The sequence below is a fragment of the Poecilia latipinna genome, unplaced genomic scaffold, assembly GCF_001443285.1.
Source record: "Poecilia latipinna isolate Pla-1442-1.1 unplaced genomic scaffold, P_latipinna-1.0 Scaffold133, whole genome shotgun sequence".
In the NCBI taxonomy this organism is placed as follows: Eukaryota; Metazoa; Chordata; class Actinopteri; order Cyprinodontiformes; family Poeciliidae; genus Poecilia; species Poecilia latipinna.
In genome coordinates, this window is record NW_015112749.1 from 358,992 (window position 1) to 379,732 (window position 20,741).

Sequence of the window (20,741 nt, forward strand, 5' to 3'; positions counted from 1 at the left end):
TAACAACTTTTACAAACACTGTACGTATACTTTAGTAATTTGTAATTACAATAACTATCTAGTAGTGGCATACAGTTTCCTGAATCAAATTGTGTTTTTATTTGAAGAATATTTTGACTCTGACTATTCTTACTATTTTCAGACAAATATTACCATTTTTACTCAGTCTGCTTTGGTCTGGGATGTGCCATGGCACTCTATAGGCCATTTCATTGTAAGTATGTTCTGTATCCAAGTTGTTAATAGGTAATTACTTATGTTCTATTATCCAGCTACTTCTGTAGACATGGCACTTCAGTTTTTCTTTCTTTTTCATTTCCAGCTCTTTTGATACCGTCAGTTCTAGGTGTGTTTTTCACCATAGCATTTGAGATTTTAGGTATAACGTTGGGTAAGCTAACTCTTATTTTATTATACACTGACATTTTATAACTTTAAATATGGCTGCTGTCGTTCCTTAATCTTTTTGATTTATCAGTTCCCATTTCTTTGTTGATTTACAAGCATGATTATGTTGCTTGAGTATGTCACTAATAACATTTTTCTTCTTAGACCTGCCAGCCCATACTAAAAACTGTAAAGGGCTTCCATATGACAAAAGAGGTAGGATTTTGCATTATAATAAAATCCTACTAATCCACAGCTCCTTCCAAACTAATTGGCATTACTGGTAAAGACGTGTAAGTCTTAAAATAATGAACCTTTAGATACAGTAACATATTTTGTTGCAGTTCTCTCACTTTGAGTCACCCTTACAATCCCACTCAAGGTACATTTTTGGCAAAAATGAATCCTTATCCAGCCTTTCTCACAGTCAGATGCCATGTTCTCTTGTTTTTTGCCCCCACGAGAGGTACAATATCACCTAAACGTATTATCCTTGATGTTCTATGTTGAACTGTAAAAGCCTTTTTCATAGATGTCTCTAGACGGCTGCACTGTACAATACCTGTACTGCAGAAGTAATGGCAAACTATTAATTCATTTGGAGTACAAAAGCTAATTTAACCTTCCACCTCTTTTCAGATGTGTGCTGGGGATTTGGTCTTGCCTTTTTTGTGGCCTACTTGAACCTTCACTCTTACCACGGTAGGTACCTCATACTTGGTGGATGCTTAATACCTTGGGCATATGCTGTTTCATGTGTTTAAACACTCTCCTTTTTTTTAGTCTACACTCTTTCATATGGATGTGGAATCATGATGTTTGCTCTAAGAGGTGCCAAACGAAAATACAGCTTTCTGGGGTATGCAGGCTTGAAAAGCGGCTTACAGTTGTGTTCTTAAGAATTTGGAGCTTTTACTTCATCAAAATTTAGGTTCAGTGTTTCTCAATACATTGGAGAGTTAATTGTGGTCTGATGTAAAACATTACACGTTTTCTTTTTGCTTTTTTGGACAGGAAGCAGAAACAGCAGGGAGCCTGGAGGTAGCGTACGTTTACAACCTCAGGAAACACAAAACGGGTTTGAAATCATAAAGGCCAAAGAACAAACTTGTTCTGGTAAACTGTGAAGAGTGAGATAAGCCAGGAAGTCATCAATGATGCCATGAAAGAATGATAGCATTGGACTTTGCTTTATTTTTATGTTCTCTTTTTTTGTAATGAGAAGCTCCTCAGGAATATGTAGTATTGAAATTTTAATATATGATACCAGGATGTAATTTACTTTTGTATAAAATATTTTGTTTTATATTTAGAATTTATTTAAGTTATGCAGGCACTGAATAAACAGAACAGAACACAAGTTTTCAAAGTCAAATGCAGAGGGCTTTATTACATGATAATATATGGGAGATACAAAATTTCAAGTAACCAAGAAGGTGTTTTGTTTTTTCTCATGTTCACAAGTCAGATGTAACTAAAGTTGCAGCTACAGCCTTTTCTTAGTCATACACTGGATGGACCTGAAACCCTGAGGTGTGTTACTCTGAACAGCTGTAAAAATTAATATTAAAAACGGTGCTGAAAAGGAAGAATAAAGAAGTGAATCCTTATTTAATGGTTTATGATTTCCTCACATTTTTTTGTTTTTTTCCCTTTTTTTTTGTCCCCACTACCTTCTACAAACAAGAACCCACATGCCATCTTTCTGACACCGTTGACACAATAAACACATTAAACTGGGCCTCACCCAGTATTAAAACATTAGAGAAACCCACAACTATGTCTTGTGAAACAAAGTAAATAAAAGAGCACTGAAAACCACATGAAAGTGTAACTGAGATGCACCGAGACATAATCTGGTGATCAAAATTCAGCTTGGTTGGCCCTGACCTGTGACCTTCTAGCTGAATGAACAAAGTTTAATTTGCTTAGGATCAACAAACATACCATACCTGAGTGCTACCAATTTGCTCTTTCAACAGCAGTTTTTGGTGCGGAGGCTGTTACTGAGGGAAGACTAGTTATTTTCTGTTTCAGTTAGGGTTGTTGAAATTAAGCAAAATGACACCCCCAAGGTTAAAAAAAAAAAAACTTTTCAATGGATTTTTTTTTCAGTGATAAATGCCTTGCACTCATTGTTGCTGCTTACAAAAGACAACTAGACTTCGCTGGCTTCTTGTCATTTCATTCGTTTTTACCCAAGCTTCTCGTGAATGAAATATTGTCATCTGCATATTTCAACTCGGTCCAGCTTTGGGGACTTGGCAACTGAATTAAGAAAGGGGCAGATTGACAAACTTTAAGATATCTCGGAAATCTGGATGTATTACAGCAGAAGTAGACAACGTTAGCTTTTTAAAGTTTTAACCTCTATCTGTCATGGAAAAGGAGGAACTGAGAAATATTGACAGCCTTTTGAAAATCTCAGAATTCAGGTAAGAATCTACACTTGGGAATACAAGCAGAGATGGGTGTTTACAATTGCTAATGCTAATCATGCTAATTGCTAACATTAGATGAGAGACAACTTAAAATCTAAATTCCCCGTCATTTTGTCTGTAAAATTAAAAACACTGCTTTACAGAGACATTTCTGTCTGAGATGTTGCTCTTCATAACTAATGACAAGAAACCTGCTGATATTTCTTCAACAGAAAGGAACTAAAATTGGTTTTGGTCGGTCAAAGCTTTACAAAAACAACAAATCCCAGATTGGTGCATCTCTAGTAGTGTGTTAAAAATAGAACAACAATTTGTTTTACACAGTGATAATCCATCAGAGGCAAAATAACCAATGGCAACAACTGGAACCAATCCTCTCTCCGGATTGGTCCATAAGAAGGTAGAGATTAAAAGTGAAGATGTGTGTGCAGAGGTTACTTTTCTCTGCGTGTTAGGATGAACGCACAAAAGGAAAGTTAAAGCAGACGTCTACTTAAAGGTGAACTGCACAAAATCACAACACTTCAGTACATTTTTTAAGTGGTTTAATGATAAAAATGGGTTCTGTGCTTCCACAACATACATGACTGTCTATCGCCATCTGGAGGGGATTAGTCAGAAAGGTGGGTGGGGCACAGAGGAAATTACTTGGCATTAGCAGAGCTGCTGAGCATCTTTCGGATGGCCTGTGCGATGGCATCACGGTCTATCCCATAGATCTTCAGGAGCTCATGAGGTTTGCCACTTCTGGGAACGTGGGACACGGCCAAGCGGTGCAGAGTAAACCCAGACTCGTTGACCATTGCTGAGGATACTGCCTCCCCCAGACCACCTGTTACAGAACGGTTTAGTCCATTGGAGAAAAAAATTCTGCACACTCTTACAGTAAGAAATAAAATTACTTTATGCCAAGTGAAAACCGTTAGAATCAGCAATTTCACCTGATGTAGAACATTAAAAAAGCTGCTAAACATTCTTCATCAAATACAGTACACACTACAGCCCTGTGCTTTTATCCTATGAAGAGCTGTGCAAAGCAGACTGTGCTATCTAGGTCATGATCTGCCCCACAGGCACATGCTCAGTTAAGGAAACCTGACAGCGCTCTGCCTCTCTTTCTTTAACATTTACAAAACATACGACTCCACTACCTTCCCTCCGATAGGCGCACACAGCAAAGCATCGTCAGCCAATAGGTCAACGCCAGCACAGCATGCGTGTGTCACTGAGCCAATAGAAACGTGCCACCGCGACACAGTAACACATGGACCAATGGCAGAGCTCTGAAGCCACATTGTGCTAAGACGCTTTAGGCTACCAGGCTGGCGGTGCTCATTTAAAATGCAGGAGCAGTGTGGCGTGAGTAACGATTTCTGAAACCTACCTTCGTAGTAGTGGTCTTCGACGGTGAGGATCCTTCCCCTGGTGACGCGTGCATGGTCGATGATGGTTTTAATGTCCAGTGGTTTGATTGTGAAGGGATCAATCACTCTTACAGAGATCCTCTCTGGAAGACGAGTTTAATGGACCAAAACAATCCGTAAGCATATCAGTTATTTGACAAGTACAATTAGTAGAGAAAACTAAAGATTATACGTAATGCTGTAGTTTTTTCTGCTGTGTTTCACACACAAGATGGCCACGGACATCTTTTTTGTGGCTATTAAATTATGGCCAATCCTTTTTTTTTTAGCCCAGGAAAATAAATCAGTTTAAATTCTACTTTCAAATTTCCCATCAATATTTAGCCTAAGAAAAGATATTCAAAGTAGAGTTTTGTTAGCCCTTTTGACCACAACCATCTTAAACATCAAGGGACATCTTGATGTGGTCAACTTTCACATTTTAAGCGCACTTTAAGGTTGTCCAGATGTCTGTCTTTTCGGTTAAATTGTGCTCAGTCCTGTATTTCTTATTGTCTTGTACCTTTCTTGAGATGCTCAGCAGCTGCAAGGGCTTCATGCACAATCACTCCAGCTGCAACCACAGTCACTTGATCCTCTTTGCCTTGGAACACCACCTGGCAAAGACAATTTAATTTTCTATTTTAAGTTGCTATGTTTTTTATGCTCTTTTTATGTTTACCTATGGAGCAGTTCATTTTGCTAATAGGATAATAGTCACTCACCTTTGCCTGTCCAACATGAAAATCCTCATTGCTATTGTAGATGATGGCATTGTCTTGGCGGCTGGTTCGAATGTAGCAAACGCCCTTATTAAAGAGAATAATCAAGAAAAACATGATGATAAAGGACATTTTTGCTTTATGCAAGGGTTTTAGTACTCCTACGGAGAAACCATCCCTACCTTTGTGGTTGCAGCCAGTTCCACAGCCTTTTCTGTGGTGACACCATCACTGGGGTAGAAGATTGTAGCAGTAGGCAGGGCCCTGAACATAGCCATGTCCTCCAGAGCCATCAGAGAGGGGCCTTCCTCTCCTGTCAGAGGGCAAAATTATTATAATCTATACAATGCATCTAACAGCAAGGTAAATTAGTTTTTTGGTGAGTTGTTGCATGCAGGAGAAAAAAGGTCATTCTGGATTCAGGGTACCTGGACTAACAAAGGGATACTTGGTTCCCTGCTGACAGCTTCCAGTGCAGACACAAAAGGAGAAAGAGGGTAGGATTGAGTTACGATTGAAAGACCAGTGGGGGGGAGGAGGGGAACCACAAGGAAGTCACAACATAAGAGTGGAAGAAAAATAATAACTGGGGAGTCATTGAAATGTTTCTTTATTTTTCCTAAATTTACTATTATTACAGTGAGTGCCAGACACAGTGTGAAGGTATAAAAGTGGATTTTGTGATGGGATATCTGACGGTGGTAAGCATGGCTTATTATTATTAGCAATCTACTAACCAGTAGACAGACCACAGTGGGAGCCACACAAGTTGATGTTGCTTTCTGAAATCACTGCCATGCGAATTTGATCATAGGCACGCGTAAAAAAGGAGGCAAGGGTGCTGGCAAATACAACGTTCCTCTCGCGGGCAGCGCATCCCATGGCAACACTGACCTGCAAAAAAAAAAAAGGCTTCTTATTATGTATATAGGTGTAGTATTCCTGTGTCAAGGGAGACAGACTTGGGTCAAACAAACTTGTCCAAACAAAATACATTCCTTAGAATTCAATATTTCTCACAAAAACCTTCCCCCAAAAGTCTCTTTGAACCAAAGACCAGTTCAGTTTAGAGTTAGTGAGAGTAGCTTTCCAAAAATCTCTGCAGCTTATTTTGCCATATGGGGTGAATCAGTGACATACCTCATTTTATGAATAATTTCCTTTGTTCTTTCTTCTTATCGTAAGCACCATAAATATGTTTTGTCAAAAGTAACATATGGTATCAGGATTTTTTTTTTACTGTTTTATTGTTACCTAAAGTATATAAAATTACATCAGATTATCATTCTCACATTGCCTATTACATTTTAACGTTTCTCCTGTATTCAGCCAGATGGTTCCGTCCTCTGTACTGATTAATATTTTACTTGTGAATACACTTGTCATGGCGGTTTATCGTCACATGCATGCACGCATGACCTACATTAGAGATGACTGCTGGAGCCATAGAGTCAGTCTGATTGTCTGTATGTTACGGTTTAATGAAAGAATTAAATGAAGAAAAAGACAGGTATTTTCTAACCATGATGATTAGGATATGTTGAATTCAGCATAAGAAGGAAGGCTAAAACCGATTAGGAGCCACAATAAAAGACATGTTAAGTGCAATTTCTTCTGTGTTCGTAAAACATCCCACCAGATAATCCCGTATTAAGAACACAACACTGAAAGTATCAAAAAAATATAACAGGGAATCTGATTTAGTGAACATTTTTATATGTATTCATTTGGGGATCGTACCATGTTCTGTTGAGCAATGTAGCACTCAACAAAGCGGTTTGGATGTTCATTCTTGAAGATCTCAGAGCAGGTGAGGTTATTGGTGTCTCCATCAAGGACCACAACACGTTCGTTGTAGCGACCCAACTTGGCCAGTGCCATTCCATATGCCTTGCGAGTGGCAATCTGTAAAGAAAAAAAAAATCATAATCCAGCCATCAGTTTTGATCAAGAACACCAGTATAATATTGTGTTGCAGTTATTAATTTGCAGGTGTCACCTGGATTCAACCTGAGAACAACTTTTAGTTGATGTATATTTTCAGCAATTATTTGTCCTCACAGGAAGAGATAATTGTGGATAGGTTTAAATACATAAACAATTGATAATGCACAGAGAACTCTTAAGGATTTTATATGCCACAAATAGTAATTGTAATTTTTCAGCAGTAAAATTCTGAAATACTTAATGTACATAGCTGCACCAAAGAAATATTACCTCAACTTTAAGCTGCTTTTATTCCCCAACTTTTAGTGTGATGAGTGTGATTGCTAATATTTAAGCAATGTCCTTGAACAAAAAACCAAGAAGCACAGAGAACATAATTACCTGTGAAAAATATTTCCCCAAGGCAAAACCACCGAAATATGTCAGAACTAATCTTTTAAAGCCATTTCTCCTGAAGGAAACCCACAGAAAATATGTCAAAATCAATAATCTTTTAGCAAATTTTAAAGCTTTGACTTAAAAATGTCTATTTTTCTATCTACTAGCAGCAGCCATCTGAAGTAAGATATTCTGTTTCAGCTGCGATACTTTTGGCATTTGTTAAATATTATTTTTAATAAACTTGTTAACAATTATAATAAATTATGTAATTACATAATTGATAAAGCAACATTTTTCTGTATTTCACAAAAAACCCTACCCTAACTTCCAATATATAACCGCTGCCTGTTCTTTTAATCTTTTCTTTATTTGACCTTTCAGAATTGATTAACTTTGCTCCACTTTTAGAGTGTGTAAATGTCTTTTCATAAAATAACATTAAAATGAAAATTATTGCACTGAGCAGTGCATAAAATAGAACTTGGGCTTAGAAAGGTTGTTTTCAAATGTCATTTTTTAAAAACATTAAAGCTGCAGTAAATGTTGTTAGATTAGCTAAGTGGCCTTTAAAAAAGGAGTATGAACATCCAAACCTGTTAGCACATTACATGTACATAAACAGTGGTACAAATTTAAACAAACATTATGTATTTAATTTGCTATGCATTAGCATAGCTAGCAAACTATAACCTAAATGCTAATTCTTTATGTTTATGCCTTAATGTGTTAGCATGAGGCACAACTTAAGAAACACAATCTGGAAATTGATGTTAGACGTGGTGATTAACTTGAGATTTAACAGCAAGAATTTTGTTAACAGACATAAAAAGGTGAATTGATTCTGCATTTGTGTAAATTTGACAAACTTTTTCTCCAGGCTTGTAGTTCGGTGCACTTGGCATGCGGATGTTCCTCAGGCTAACAGGAGGGGAGTCCTCTATGGGAGCCGGGGGGTAAAGGTGCTTGCTGGTGTTCATAATCCGACTCTGCAGATCCTTCATAACCATCTCAGCCATGTCTTTAGGCAAAGCTTTGGCATGCCAGCCCAGCTTATCCTCTGCAGCTGAAACGGCACACATAAAACGTACAGACATTTTTAGCTATGTCACTTGGAGCTGATAATGGACTGTGTGAGGTTTTGTATTTTATGAAAGAAGTGAGCCGTCCATTTGCAGATGAGGAAGGTCAAACTGTTACCTGGAATCCCTTTGCCTTTGATGGTTTTAGCAATGATTGCAGTGGGTTGGTGACGTGGTTGGCTCAAAGCCTTGCAAAGCTCTTCAACACTGTGACCATCCACAATAATGGCGTGCCAGCTAAACTCAAACACACAGATGGGCTCACAATAAAATCTTGCACATCATTATTTATATTATGGATAACACGAAAATGTCAGTGTTGTGATTACTTTAACAAATTCTATCATCATATTTATTTCTACTCATGCTGAATTATCAATGTTCACTATACCCGAAAGCCTCACAGCGCTTCTGGTATTTCTCTACATGATGCTGCAGGGGTGCAGGGTCACTTTGGCCCAAGCGGTTGACATCCATGATGGCCACCAAGTTGTCAAGCTGATAGTAGGAGGCAAACGACATGGCTTCCCAGACAGAGCCCTCCGACATCTCACCATCCCCCAGCAGGCAGTACACACGGTAACTGAGGTGGATAACGACATGAGGGGGCTTTTGTCAGCATCCTTGTGTGTGGTATATACATTTGGTTCTGTTTCTTTCTCTGATCAACATTTTCCACTTGGACTGGATTTCTGTTCAGGATCTGAGCTGTGGCTTTATTATCAAACCCATTTCTAAAATAAAATGAACCTGTGCAAGTAGACAAAGAAGTTATTTTTTGAGAAAATATTTCCGCTTGCGTAGATGTGCTGGCTGATATAAACCAACAAGAAAAGATGAACATCTGATTTTAAGCCCCCTTTCAAATAATGGTTTTCTCGTGAAGAGAAGCGAGAACCAGATATAATCAGAATTTGACTCTACAGTTAAATGTGCTTGGGTGGTTAAAATAATTGAGATGTGACTGCTGCGCTCTGTGATTATTAGAGCAGAAGAATCGTGAGTGCAGACATGTAGCTGCAGCACACACCCACTGAATGTGGAAATCCTCATGAAAATGCATAGTAAGGTACATTCCTTAAAACCCAAATTTTATTTACAGAATCATTAAGTATAAACATTTTATTTGATTAGTATATTATACCCTTTCAAAATTGAAGGATACTATCTTGTCTATTTTTCTGTGACTGTGCATTCATCTTGGTAATGTAGCTGGGTAATGAGACATGGTGACAAGTTATGTCGAAAGATATCTTTATTGAGTTTACAGAAAAGTCTAGGGTATTTCCATTAAGTTGTCAGTCAAGACATGATAAGGTGCTGAAGTACCTTAAAATAGTCCCTAAAATTTCTATTCTTCCCTGTTGTCCAGTGTAAATGTTTGATGGATTACCTGGACTTATCAAAGTATTTCCCAGTGTAAGCCATTCCACAGGCCACACCAAGACCCTGCCCCAGGGATCCAGTGGCTACATCGACAAATTGTTGCCTCTGAAAACACATGAATTATGAATGTCATCAGGAGGTGGGGGCTGTTGATTCATTGGGTGCACTAATCAAGGGTAATCCCTGTAGGTGTAGTGCAGTTTGTGACCGTTTACCGGGGTTGGGTGTCCCTCCAGGGTCGAGTCAACCTGGCACAAACTGAGCAGATCACTCTCCTTTAGGAAACCAGTTTCAACCCACATGGAGTACAAGGCAGGAGCAGCGTGACCCTGAGAACAGACACAGCAGCAGCTTAGAATGCCAAGACACAAATATGAAGCATATTCCTGACCATTCCTGAGAACACTGCAGCTCACCTTGGAAAGGATGAAGCGGTCGTTGTTGAAATTTCTCGGATCTTCGGGGCGGTACTTCATGGTATGGAAGAAAAGGACAGACATGATCTCCGCTACGCTGCAGCATGATGTGGGATGGCTGTACAACAGAGGAGATAAGACTCAGAAAATCCCACAGACTCCAGCTCAGTGCTTTGCCTTCACTCTTTTAATTCCAGGACCAACAGAAATATTACACATTTCTATGTAAGCTGTTTCTTTTAGACAAATACTGCACTAGTTCTGGAGGAAGGTCTTACTAATACATACATGTGTTCATGTTTTTTACAGAAATTTAAAAACTTAACATCGGGGAATCTCTAAGAATTTTAAATGAACAGTGCTCAGACGAGGAACTGTTGGAAATGCAGACATTAATCTCAAAACAAACTTGACTTTCTAAAAAACTGCAGTTAAATTTCTTTAAGGGGAAAATAAACGTGTAAATGTCAGATCTGAAAGGTAATCATTATATCCTAAAGAATACACAAAACACGTTTTCTCAGCTCTGTAGAATCCAAAATATTTAAGTGACCTGCTAATCTTTAAAAAATCTGACTGTTGGTTTCAAAGCAAACAACATTCACCAAAAAAAATAAACCCAGTGCCCCGACTATCCAAAACAATATGCTCAGCCTGTAGTGACATGTAATTCACGCATTAATGCTCAAAGCTATGCATGAACAGAACCACTCCATGTTTCCATTGTCAGAATTTTAAAAATCAAATCTACATTGTAAGGGCTTAATTATTATATATATATATATATATATATATATATATATAATAATTAAGCCCTTACAATGTAAATATATATATATATATATATATATATATATATTGCAGATCATAAAATTTTGAATGTAACAATTTTTTATATCAATAGACCAAAGGAGTACGATGCCAGAACACACTGTTCCTCTGAACCTTTGTCTTTGTGCGTGCATCTGTGCGGGCATAGCTCAGTCGATTATTTCAATTGCTTTTCAATTTTTCCCAATTGAAAAGCATTATTTAAGTTTATCCCTGGTACGCACATTTGTGCTGAAACGTCCTAATCCAAGTATCGAGATATCCTTTTTCCCAGATTTAAAGAACAGGCGATGTTTGTGGCTTGAACTCACCCACTTCCAGCTGCAGTCGTTGCCTTGATGGAGTTGATTCGGAGGCGGTTGGCGATGTTCCTCAGCGCCTGCACTGTCTGCTGGTCAGGTTTGTGGTAATCCTCCATGAAGTCAAAGTGTTAAGTTCCACAGCACCAGAAAAGTGGAAAAGGAATGGTGAGTTTGTGTGTTTTTTGTGTAGGTCTGAGCTTTGCCAGAGCAACACTTGTGTTTGTATGTGTGAGAGGGACAGAGAGAAAGAGGGAGAGCAGAGAGCAGAGGCTGGATTTTATCCTACAGGGCTTACAGACAAAATGCACAAGGACAGATGCACATACACACTCACGGACATTCAGACACGGAGGAGGGGGCAGGGTGATGGTGGGGGTGGAGGGTTGAGGGATGGGTGTTGCTGCAAAAATATAATGCCATATATTCCACTCATTCTATTGGCTGCAGTGTGACGGTTATGCTGATGGGAGAGGTGTGGTGTTTTAAGCATCTCCGCTTGATCAGATGTGACATTACTGTCTCAACTAATACATCAAAAACGACAGCTGATTACACCTTGTTTTGCACTGACAAAAAGCCACCCATTCTTGTTGCTAAGGCTTAAAAAAACTAGCTACTCAAGAAATGCACAGATTAAATACATATTTGAAGTTACAAGAACAAGAAAAAAAGGGATGCCCAAAATAAATTAATCATATATGAGATATATCAGCTATAAGACATTGATGACCCTTTGCAGCAGGGAATTATGTGCTTAAATGCTAAATCTACAAAGTAAAAGAAAAGAGACACAGATAAAGCTCAGCTGATTGGATAAATCTGCGCATTGCAATCGTATTTCTGCCTTTCAGAATTTTTGACATTTTTCATGTTGCAAACTCAAATCTCAAGGTATTTCAACAAGATTTTATACAGTAGAAGAACATAAAATCTACTAAAAGCTATTCATTTAGCTACTTCACGATTATCCAATAGTTGTGAAGCAGAAGGGAAAATTCTGATTTTTAATTTAAAAAATGTGTGCCGTTCATACAGGAATAAAGCATATTTAGTACTGATGACCCAATAATTTGCAGAGCAACCTTTAAGTCTTCAGAGTATGGCTGTACCATTTTTGCATGTTTACAGTTGGGAAGTTTTGCCCTTTTTTCTGCAAAGTAGCCTGAGTTCAGTCAGAACAGATGGAGAGCATCAGTGAACGGTCATTTTGAAGTCTTGATTTAGGTTTGGCCTTTGTACAATTTGTTTAAATTGTACAATAAGGGTGTGTTCCAAAAATAACAATAAATAATGAGATACTCTTGTATGTTATTCGACGATGCTTTAGCGTTTGGTCTCATCTCAAGAAAATCCCCTTTGAGCCTGTAGGAAGATTACTCTGCCACCTACAGGATCATCTTTGTCAGTACATTTGACCTGTTTCTATTTTCATGCCATCTGATGTATAATCTAAGCCAAACTGAAACGTGAAAAAACCTAAAGTATAAAATATAAGGTATTTATAGTTTGCACAATTTCTGCTTTGTAAGCATCATAAGTTAGGCACATTTGGTCCTTCTCTCTTTGACTTTATTACACTGACAGTTTGGTTCAGGAACTAGACATATGATGATCATTTATCATGTACTACTCAAAAATATTGTTTCAGAATAGTTCATGAATTGAATTATTTTAAAGAAATAAAAAAAATAATAATTCCTGAATCCTGCATGTAATTGGCTGCTGTAAGAGTCACAAAACTTAGTTTTGTGACTGAAAGGAGGAAGAAGAATATTATTCTTAAAATGAATTATTATGTTTGTGACTTTATTGTCTGTAGTGCTAATATGTGAAGTCTAGGGTAATACGTAAAGGTGGCACATGAAAAAGTTAATACAAATCTATAGTGACTAATAATATTTAGAACCACATTGGAAGGAGCAGGTAAAATCGAGGTATAATTTTGCTATTTACAACTCGGCATCCTGAATTATAGCATGCTACAATTAATAAATCAATTAACCAGTAGTGAAACAGACTTGATGATATTACTCCCTCCTTGCTTAACAGTACATACAGTTTTTGAAAAAAAGTCTCACTTTAACATATTTCTGGTCATTGTGGCCAAACATCTTGGTATGTCTCATTAGATCACAGCACATTTCTCCTGAAGGCATCTGGCTGATGTAGGCAGCAAGAAACTCATTTTTGATGGTAAACTCACCTCACTGTGGACAGTAATACTGGTGCTCCAGAATAGTCTTGATCATATAGCTTAAAGCCTCAGTGATTCCTGGGTTGCTCATAAAAATCATCACCTGTTGTCTTTCATCTGAACTGACAGCTTGAGTGAAATTGTTAATATTTGGACACAATTGATTGTTGTAACTTGACAATGATTCTAAAGATGCATCAAAACTGGTTTTGGAAATATTACATCAAGTTTCTTGTGTGGCTTCCCAGAAACTCTTTCCTCAACTCGATTAAAATACAGATATGATGCTTGCTCAAGATCCTTTTCTGTGGCATGAAGCCAATAAATTTAAATCAACTTAAGCATTCTGTCTATAGGAGTGGTCAAATAACCAGCCAGAAATACATGGAAGACATTAGATGTTCAGAGAGGATATGTTTAAGTAGTAGTCTTTCATAACCTTCATGTGTTTATGTGAAAAAGTCCACAATAAATTACAAAGTGCAACAAATTGTTTTGTTTGATTAAAATTCCAAATTGGTATGAGATTTACGCCTGTTTTGTGTGTATACAAGCTTCTAACTGTAATTATGTGTTGTGTTTGAAATTTGGGAGGAACTGAACATTTTGAGATGCATTTCTGCTTAATGCAGACAGACACTCTATTTCTTGAATAGAAAGTCATTGATGATCCTCATAAGCCAAGTGTTTACCAAGAATTAACCACCAGAGGGCGCTGTCTCCCAGTAAATACTGACTGGATGTTGCCTGACATGAAAAAGCATTGGTGGATCTGATAACCAGTACTAGAACTGATGAAAAAAAGACTAAAAGTTCCTCGCATTTATTTTAACTAAGAACTTTAAGTATTAAAAGAAAAACTAACTGTGATAGCAATACTGCAAAAACAAAGTGGGAGAGAAATATGTGCAATTGTGGCACAAGCTTTATGACCATCCCTGCTCCAAATAATTTGTCCGGATCCCCCTCTGCCACATTATCATCTCTGCCCTGGAAGGTCATAGCCCAGCATCTTTGCGTTTACTGTCGGACGGCGATGACCTCCTTTGAGGGCCCCCTCTGCTTCCATCCTGGTTCCACCGACATTGTCCTTCTCTCAGTTTGCAGCAACTCCTCTGGGCTCCTGGGTCCTGCCAGAAAAGCTTTCCTTCACAGAGCCCCACAGGTGCCAGCCAATGGAAGCCTGGGAAGACGATGACACGTGATGGAGCTTGGCCAATGTCTGACTTGCACAGCTGCACACTTCCTGGAGGGAAAGTACATTCAGAAAGCATGAATGTTTCTATTTTTAAATCTGTTTGGCTGAAAAAGAGGAGCAGAAGCATCACTATTAAAATAATACCTTAATAAGCAGATAGATAGATAGATAGATAGATAGATAGATAGATAGATAGATAGATAGATAGATAGAACACATTTCTTTAATGTCAGTCACTTCCTTGAGGTTGAGCCTCTTCCCCTTTGCTCTTATCAGTCGATTTCCTTAAACCGCTCCACAGCCACCATAATGACACAGTTCTTGCCCTTCCTCCTGAGAGCTGTCTATCACCCACAGATCTTACTCACTCACAGTGGAAATAAGAACAAAACTTTTTAGGATCTGCCATCGAATTGTCAGAAAAGCCCCAGACAGATGTTCACACATGCACTGGGAGATCGTTTTCGTGGCAGGAGTAAGGCCCGGGTTCGGAGGACAAATGGTAAAACACGTTGGAGAAGGAGACGCATTCACAGCCTAAAAGTGGAGCTATTGATGAAGTGAGGAAATGAGAGCCAAGGAGATTAAAATGAGCTATTATGGAGATTCAGATGAAGAGCTTCAAGAGGAGCAGAGGAAGTGGATGAAGAGGGAAAAGAGAAAGGAAAGGAAGATTGTGTGAGCGCGGTTGAAGCATGCGTTCTGGGCTCAGCGGCGAAGTTGACGATGTACTGGGAGAACAGCTGCGCTGCAGGGCTTTCAGGCTCCATCACTACTGCTCTCCTTCAACCAGCTCCACACATACATGCAAACACACACACACACACACACACACACATTTATATATTTATATATACATATACACAATGCTATCATAAACATGCAGAGGCACTGATCAGGCTCAGTGCAGACAAATGTTCTGCAGTATGAACCAGGTTTCACTTACACATCCATCCAGACAAGGGGATCAAATCAAGTTCAATTCAGTTTATCTATATTGTGCCAATTTACAACACATGCCATTTTAAGGTAATTTACAAAAAGTAATTTCAATTCCTTCATTCATACGATGAGGTATGAGAGAGGCAGAGGCAGGGAGAAATGTTTTTTCCAGACTTTAGGACTCCTTTCCAGTCCTGGACTTCTGGACAGGATATTTCTAATTCTGGCAATATTCCAGAAAGAAAGGAAATCCTTTCAATAAGGGATTTAAATGACATATGCTGGTCAAAAATAACACAGAGGTACCTTTTTACCAGAGGCCAATTTAATGCCATCCAGATTAAGTAACTGACTAAGCTGTTACTTTTTAGACGTTTTGGGGCAAAGATGAGAATTTCTGTTTTGTCAGGATTGAAAAGCAGAAAGTTTGGTGTCATCCAGGTTTGTGTGTCCTCAAGACACGCCTGTAATCTACCGAGCAGAGTGGATTCATCAGGATTATTGGAGTATTATTGGAAAATAGTTGAGTATCATCAGCATAACAGTGGAAATGTATCTCATGCTGTCCGACTATTTTACCAATTCTCTTTACTGTGAATCCAAAGCCCAATGTGCAACAAATATAGGAGGCTGCCTTGGGACTCCCAATACCCTGAGGACCACAAGAGAACCTACCTTCTCACAGGAGAGGACAGGCTGAAAATGGGCCCCATAGCGGAGCAGTTGATAGCAATGCTGCCTGGCAGCAAGAATCAGTGACAGGGGCCGTTCTCCATGGAGTTTGGGCGTTCTTTTGGTGCATGCTTGAGTTCTGTCTGGAAGCTCTGTCTTCCTCTTACAGTCTTAGAACATCTGTGCTAAGTTAACTTGCACTCTAAATTTCTCTTAGGTCTAAGTATGTATATGCATGACTGTTGTCATGTGATAGTTTGGCGACCTTTTCAGGGCGCACCCCTCTTCTCACTCGCTGTCTGCTGGAGACAGGCACCAGTCTCCCTTGCAACCTGAAAAGCCAGCTCTGCATTGATTAATTAAATACTTAGCTTTGTGTTTTCTGATGCAAACCAAAAAGAGAACATTGACTTTCTATGTTTTTTTAGAACTGGTTTTAAGATAATTTTGCTGTTTTAAACAGATTTTAAACTACTTTTAGTTCTTTAAGCTTTATATTTTTCATTTAGTCAAATTTGTTTTTAGCAGCAGCTACTATTCTGCTGCTGGTCAGATAGCATTGCATGTATCCTTGTATGCAGTCACTGGTGTTTGATACCAGTGGCACAACTGCACATTATTCAGGTGGATGAGACTACATTTGTCGTGAATTGATACAATATAAATAAACTGAATTGAGTTGTTATCACTCTCACCAATAAATCATACCTGTCACAGACAAAGGTATTAAACTACTTGGTAAGCTTTACAAAAATACACTAAGGATCCTGGACAGGGAAACCAAACAACATTATCATTATTACATTCTTGCCAATGTGGTGCGTCCTGAAAACATTAACAGCATTTTACTTTTTCCACATTTTGTTTTGTTACAGCCTTATTCCAAATTGTTTTGAATGACCTCTCCTCAAAATTCTGTACGCAAATGCCCCATTATGATTTTAATATTAAAAATAGAAAACAAAAAAATAATCACATTAACTCAAGAATTCAGTGTTTTCTTAATACTGTTTCCACTGATTGTCCTTGAGATGTTTCTACGGCTTAAATGGAGTGCACCATTTAACCTGTGATAGGTGACTTGTGACCACATATTACAAACAAGGAATATCTGAGAGCACATCACATCGAACCTTGAAGCAGATAGGTTATAGCAGCTGAACACTACACCGAGTTCCACTCCTGTCAACTAAGATCATTCAGCCTACTCTTCACACAGGCTCACAGAAATTAGGCAAAAACATAGAAGATGTTGGCTGGTCCAATGAGTTTCAACATTCAAATGGTCAGAATGTGGTGTAAACAGCACGAACGCAGAATCCGTCCTTCCTTGTGTCAGTGCTTCAGGTCGCTGCTGGTGGTGGAGTAATGCTGTAGGTGAAATTCTTTTGACACTTTTAAGTATTAACCAAGCATTGTTGAAAAGCCACAACTTAGTATTACTGCCGACCATTCCCACACTGTACCAATCTTCTGATGGCTACTTCAAGCAGGATAATCCATCACAAACTAAAGCTAAGATCATGTCAAAGTGGTTGATGTAGTGGGACGGGAAATTCAGGGGAGATTAACATCATGGATGTGCAGCTGACAGATCTGCTGCAACTGGAAGCTGCACTCATGTAAATATGGATCAAAATCTGTGAGAAATATTTTGGATACAATTTTTTTAATCTATGCTGTGAAGAATGAAGGCAGTTTTAAGGGAAAAATGTGTACAACTCATCACTAGAAAGCTTTGTGCAAAGCACTCAGCTACATTTTGCTATCTATGAACAGAATGATTGGTGTAATGATTGACAGAAATTACAATATATGTACTGAATTATGAACTGGAACACCAGATGAGACTGCTGCAGATACTTTTACAGTTTAGGAGGACGCTCAGGTAAAATTACTCCTGTAGATTTATCACAGTCTGATGTAAAAGTGGTGAGGGTGAAACTTAGGGATAACAGATGAGGAGAAAGGGCGAAGTGCAAAATACAACAGATGTTCACTGTGAACTACATATATTGAAAAGCAGCATATTTATTTACACAATCCCATCAGAGAAGAACTACACGTTATTTACACAGAGCAGATATAAACTAAAGTTCACTGTATCTGATGATGTCCAAGTCAAAATAAAAAGCTTTCTTTGTTGACTTGGAAATTAATTCCTGCATTTATTTATGTCTAGTTGTTAAGTGATCCAAAGTTCTCGTTTCAGATTAAAGTAAATTTTACAATTAATTTGAAAATCAGCGTCTTGGGGTCTACACTGATGCAGTAATTTGTGCAAACACAGCTGTATATAGTGATTAAAGAAATGTTTTAGTTGACCTTCAGTCATGTTTTACAAATCCTAATTTTAATGGCGCATGTTCTATTCTAATTCTGAGAAACTAACTTTTTCATGACCGTCTTGGTCTCAATCATCAAATTTAATAGAAATAAACATTTTTCAAAGTCTAATTTTAGTTACTATTTGAAATGACCTTTTCAATCATTTCTATTTTTCAATTCAGCTCCGTCTCTGAAAAATACAAATTTATTCAGCAGTTACCACCAACATATGCACACCGATGCAGAGCAGGATGTCCATTGGTGAATAATGCACGTTTGTTCTAGAAACCATTATCCAGGGCAGACAGGTAAGCCGATACAGAGGACCTCATCCCAGCCTCGTCGTCCAGCCCCTCTTCACCTGCTCACTCATTCACTGATCAGGAGAGGAATGTTTTCAGCTTTCTGTCAGTGAGACATGATGTAGGTGAAGAAGAAACCCCACGGAGCTGTTCTAATTAAACAGGTAAGATCTCCACAACACTGGCAGCGATGGCTCAGACACATCGTAACACCAGACTCTGAAATCCTGTTACTCTTATGGATAATGTAAATAAAACTCTTGATGGTTTCAGTCAGCCTTGCCTAGACGATTGTTATTTCTATGTTGTTGTTTTGGCGACAGCAGGATAATTAAAATCTTTCAATAGTTGTTGAAAGGTCATCTTTGGGTGAAGGCTATCACTTGGTCATTACTTTTTCATAAGGGCAGTATTTATGCATAAACCCTTGAGTATGACAGATGTACAAGCTCTCCCTGAGGCTTCTGGTCTTGTCAGATATTTATCTCACTGTATCACACACAAGATGTTATTTATGTTTCTTTAACGTTACAAAAGGAGCCTGTGGTTCTTTGTTATCCTGCTGTTGTCCCGTTTTACTACTACCGATGTTGCTAACGAATTATGTCACAGAAAACAATCAATAAATCATCGTTTCTATTCAAACCTCAGGGAAAGAAGTACACAATATATTTTGGGGTATCTATTATGAAATAATACAAAAAAAAAAGCTTTCAGTCAGACATTATGCAGCTAAAGGCAGCAGCTGTAACAGGAGAGAGGTGTGTCACCAGGATGAGGTGGTGTAGACTTACTTGCTCATTATGTACACATGTGACATACAGTCTCTGGACAGGGCACATATTCTCTGACTTTGCTAGTCATTAATAATTACATGGTGAAAACACTTAAAGGTAAAGGCTTCCACATATATGAATGATAACAGAGTTCAATAGAAATATGCTCCAAACAAAAACGACAGACTTGTAATGACTTAACACAAATTTTAAAAAATTACTAAATTAGTAATATACGTAACCACCACATGTTTGATTGTTGGCATGTGTTTTTTCTTTGTTCTTTCTCAAATGCTGTAGTAGTTTTCTGTCAGAAGTAATGGGACCTTTTAAAAAATTTTACTTTCCCTGCAAGTTTTGAGGATCAGCAAATTTTGTGTTTTTATTTTTTGTGACTCTGGGATTTTTGTTCCTTTTGCTCAGCACTGGTTTTCTTCGACTGGGAAATGGACGCAACTTTTGCTCTCTTTCCAGCTGTTGAGTAATGACCGCTGCAAGTGAGGTCTGTGCTTTGAGTGCTGTTGGTTCTTTTCAACCTTGCTGAAGGAAGAGTGGCAAGAAGGAAGCCATTGTTCAATTAAATTCAAAAATATTTAATTTATCCCATAGGGAAAATAGATGTTGTCATATCTAATTGTATAACAGTGTCTTCTAAGAGTTATTGTAGATGTTGAAGAAGGATCTACGGTAGCAGTCAGTCTTACAACAAATCTGAAGATGCTTCTGACTTTGACAGTGTCAGGATTTTTCTTGAGATGCTGACAGCAGAGACGATATTCCACAGCAACATGTCCTGGATGACACCATCACTTGTTGGCAAGCGCTGCTACATTTGTTTGTTTTTGCTGCTCCTGTTTGCATGGTCAAAGCAGAGCAGGGAATCTGGGATATAACCCTTACCTAATATGATGGAGGAGATGGTTTGAACTTCCTCCTTCTCACTCTACTACCCCTTCTTAGATTCAGGGCAGTAGTTCAGGTATTATTTGAGTTTTTGAGATCCTTTTCAGCTGCTCCCAGTTGTAAAAACAATA

The 20,741-nt window shown here is 38.3% G+C and overlaps 1 protein-coding gene across 1 annotated transcript; it reads right to left on the bottom strand.

Annotated features, from left to right (window-relative positions):
- Positions 1-2,039: 2,039 nt before the first annotated feature.
- Positions 2,040-11,594, bottom strand: tkta (transketolase a). Its single transcript, XM_015028729.1, has 14 exons — positions 11,305-11,594; positions 10,163-10,280; positions 9,962-10,075; positions 9,754-9,851; positions 8,752-8,943; positions 8,479-8,597; positions 8,148-8,344; positions 6,694-6,858; positions 5,691-5,847; positions 5,136-5,266; positions 4,957-5,040; positions 4,755-4,848; positions 4,213-4,335; positions 2,040-3,660 (listed from the first exon to the last, which is right to left on the bottom strand). Exons 1-14 carry the CDS (start codon positions 11,409-11,411, stop codon positions 3,473-3,475), a joined length of 1,887 nt encoding a protein of 628 aa, XP_014884215.1. The 5' UTR covers positions 11,412-11,594; the 3' UTR covers positions 2,040-3,472.
- Positions 11,595-20,741: the final 9,147 nt, after the last annotated feature.

Excerpts from the sequence above, each read along its gene's own strand:
- tkta (XM_015028729.1), bottom strand. The coding sequence starts at position 11,411 with ATGGAGGATTACCACAAACCTGACCAGCAGACAGTGCAGGCGCTGAGG. Across the intron at positions 10,281-11,304 it reads ACGACTGCAGCTGGAAGTGG|CCATCCCACATCATGCTGCA; the intron begins GTGAGTTCAAGC and ends TCTGTTGTACAG. Across the intron at positions 4,849-4,956 it reads TTCATGTTGGACAGGCAAAG|GTGGTGTTCCAAGGCAAAGA; the intron begins GTGAGTGACTAT and ends TGTCTTTGCCAG.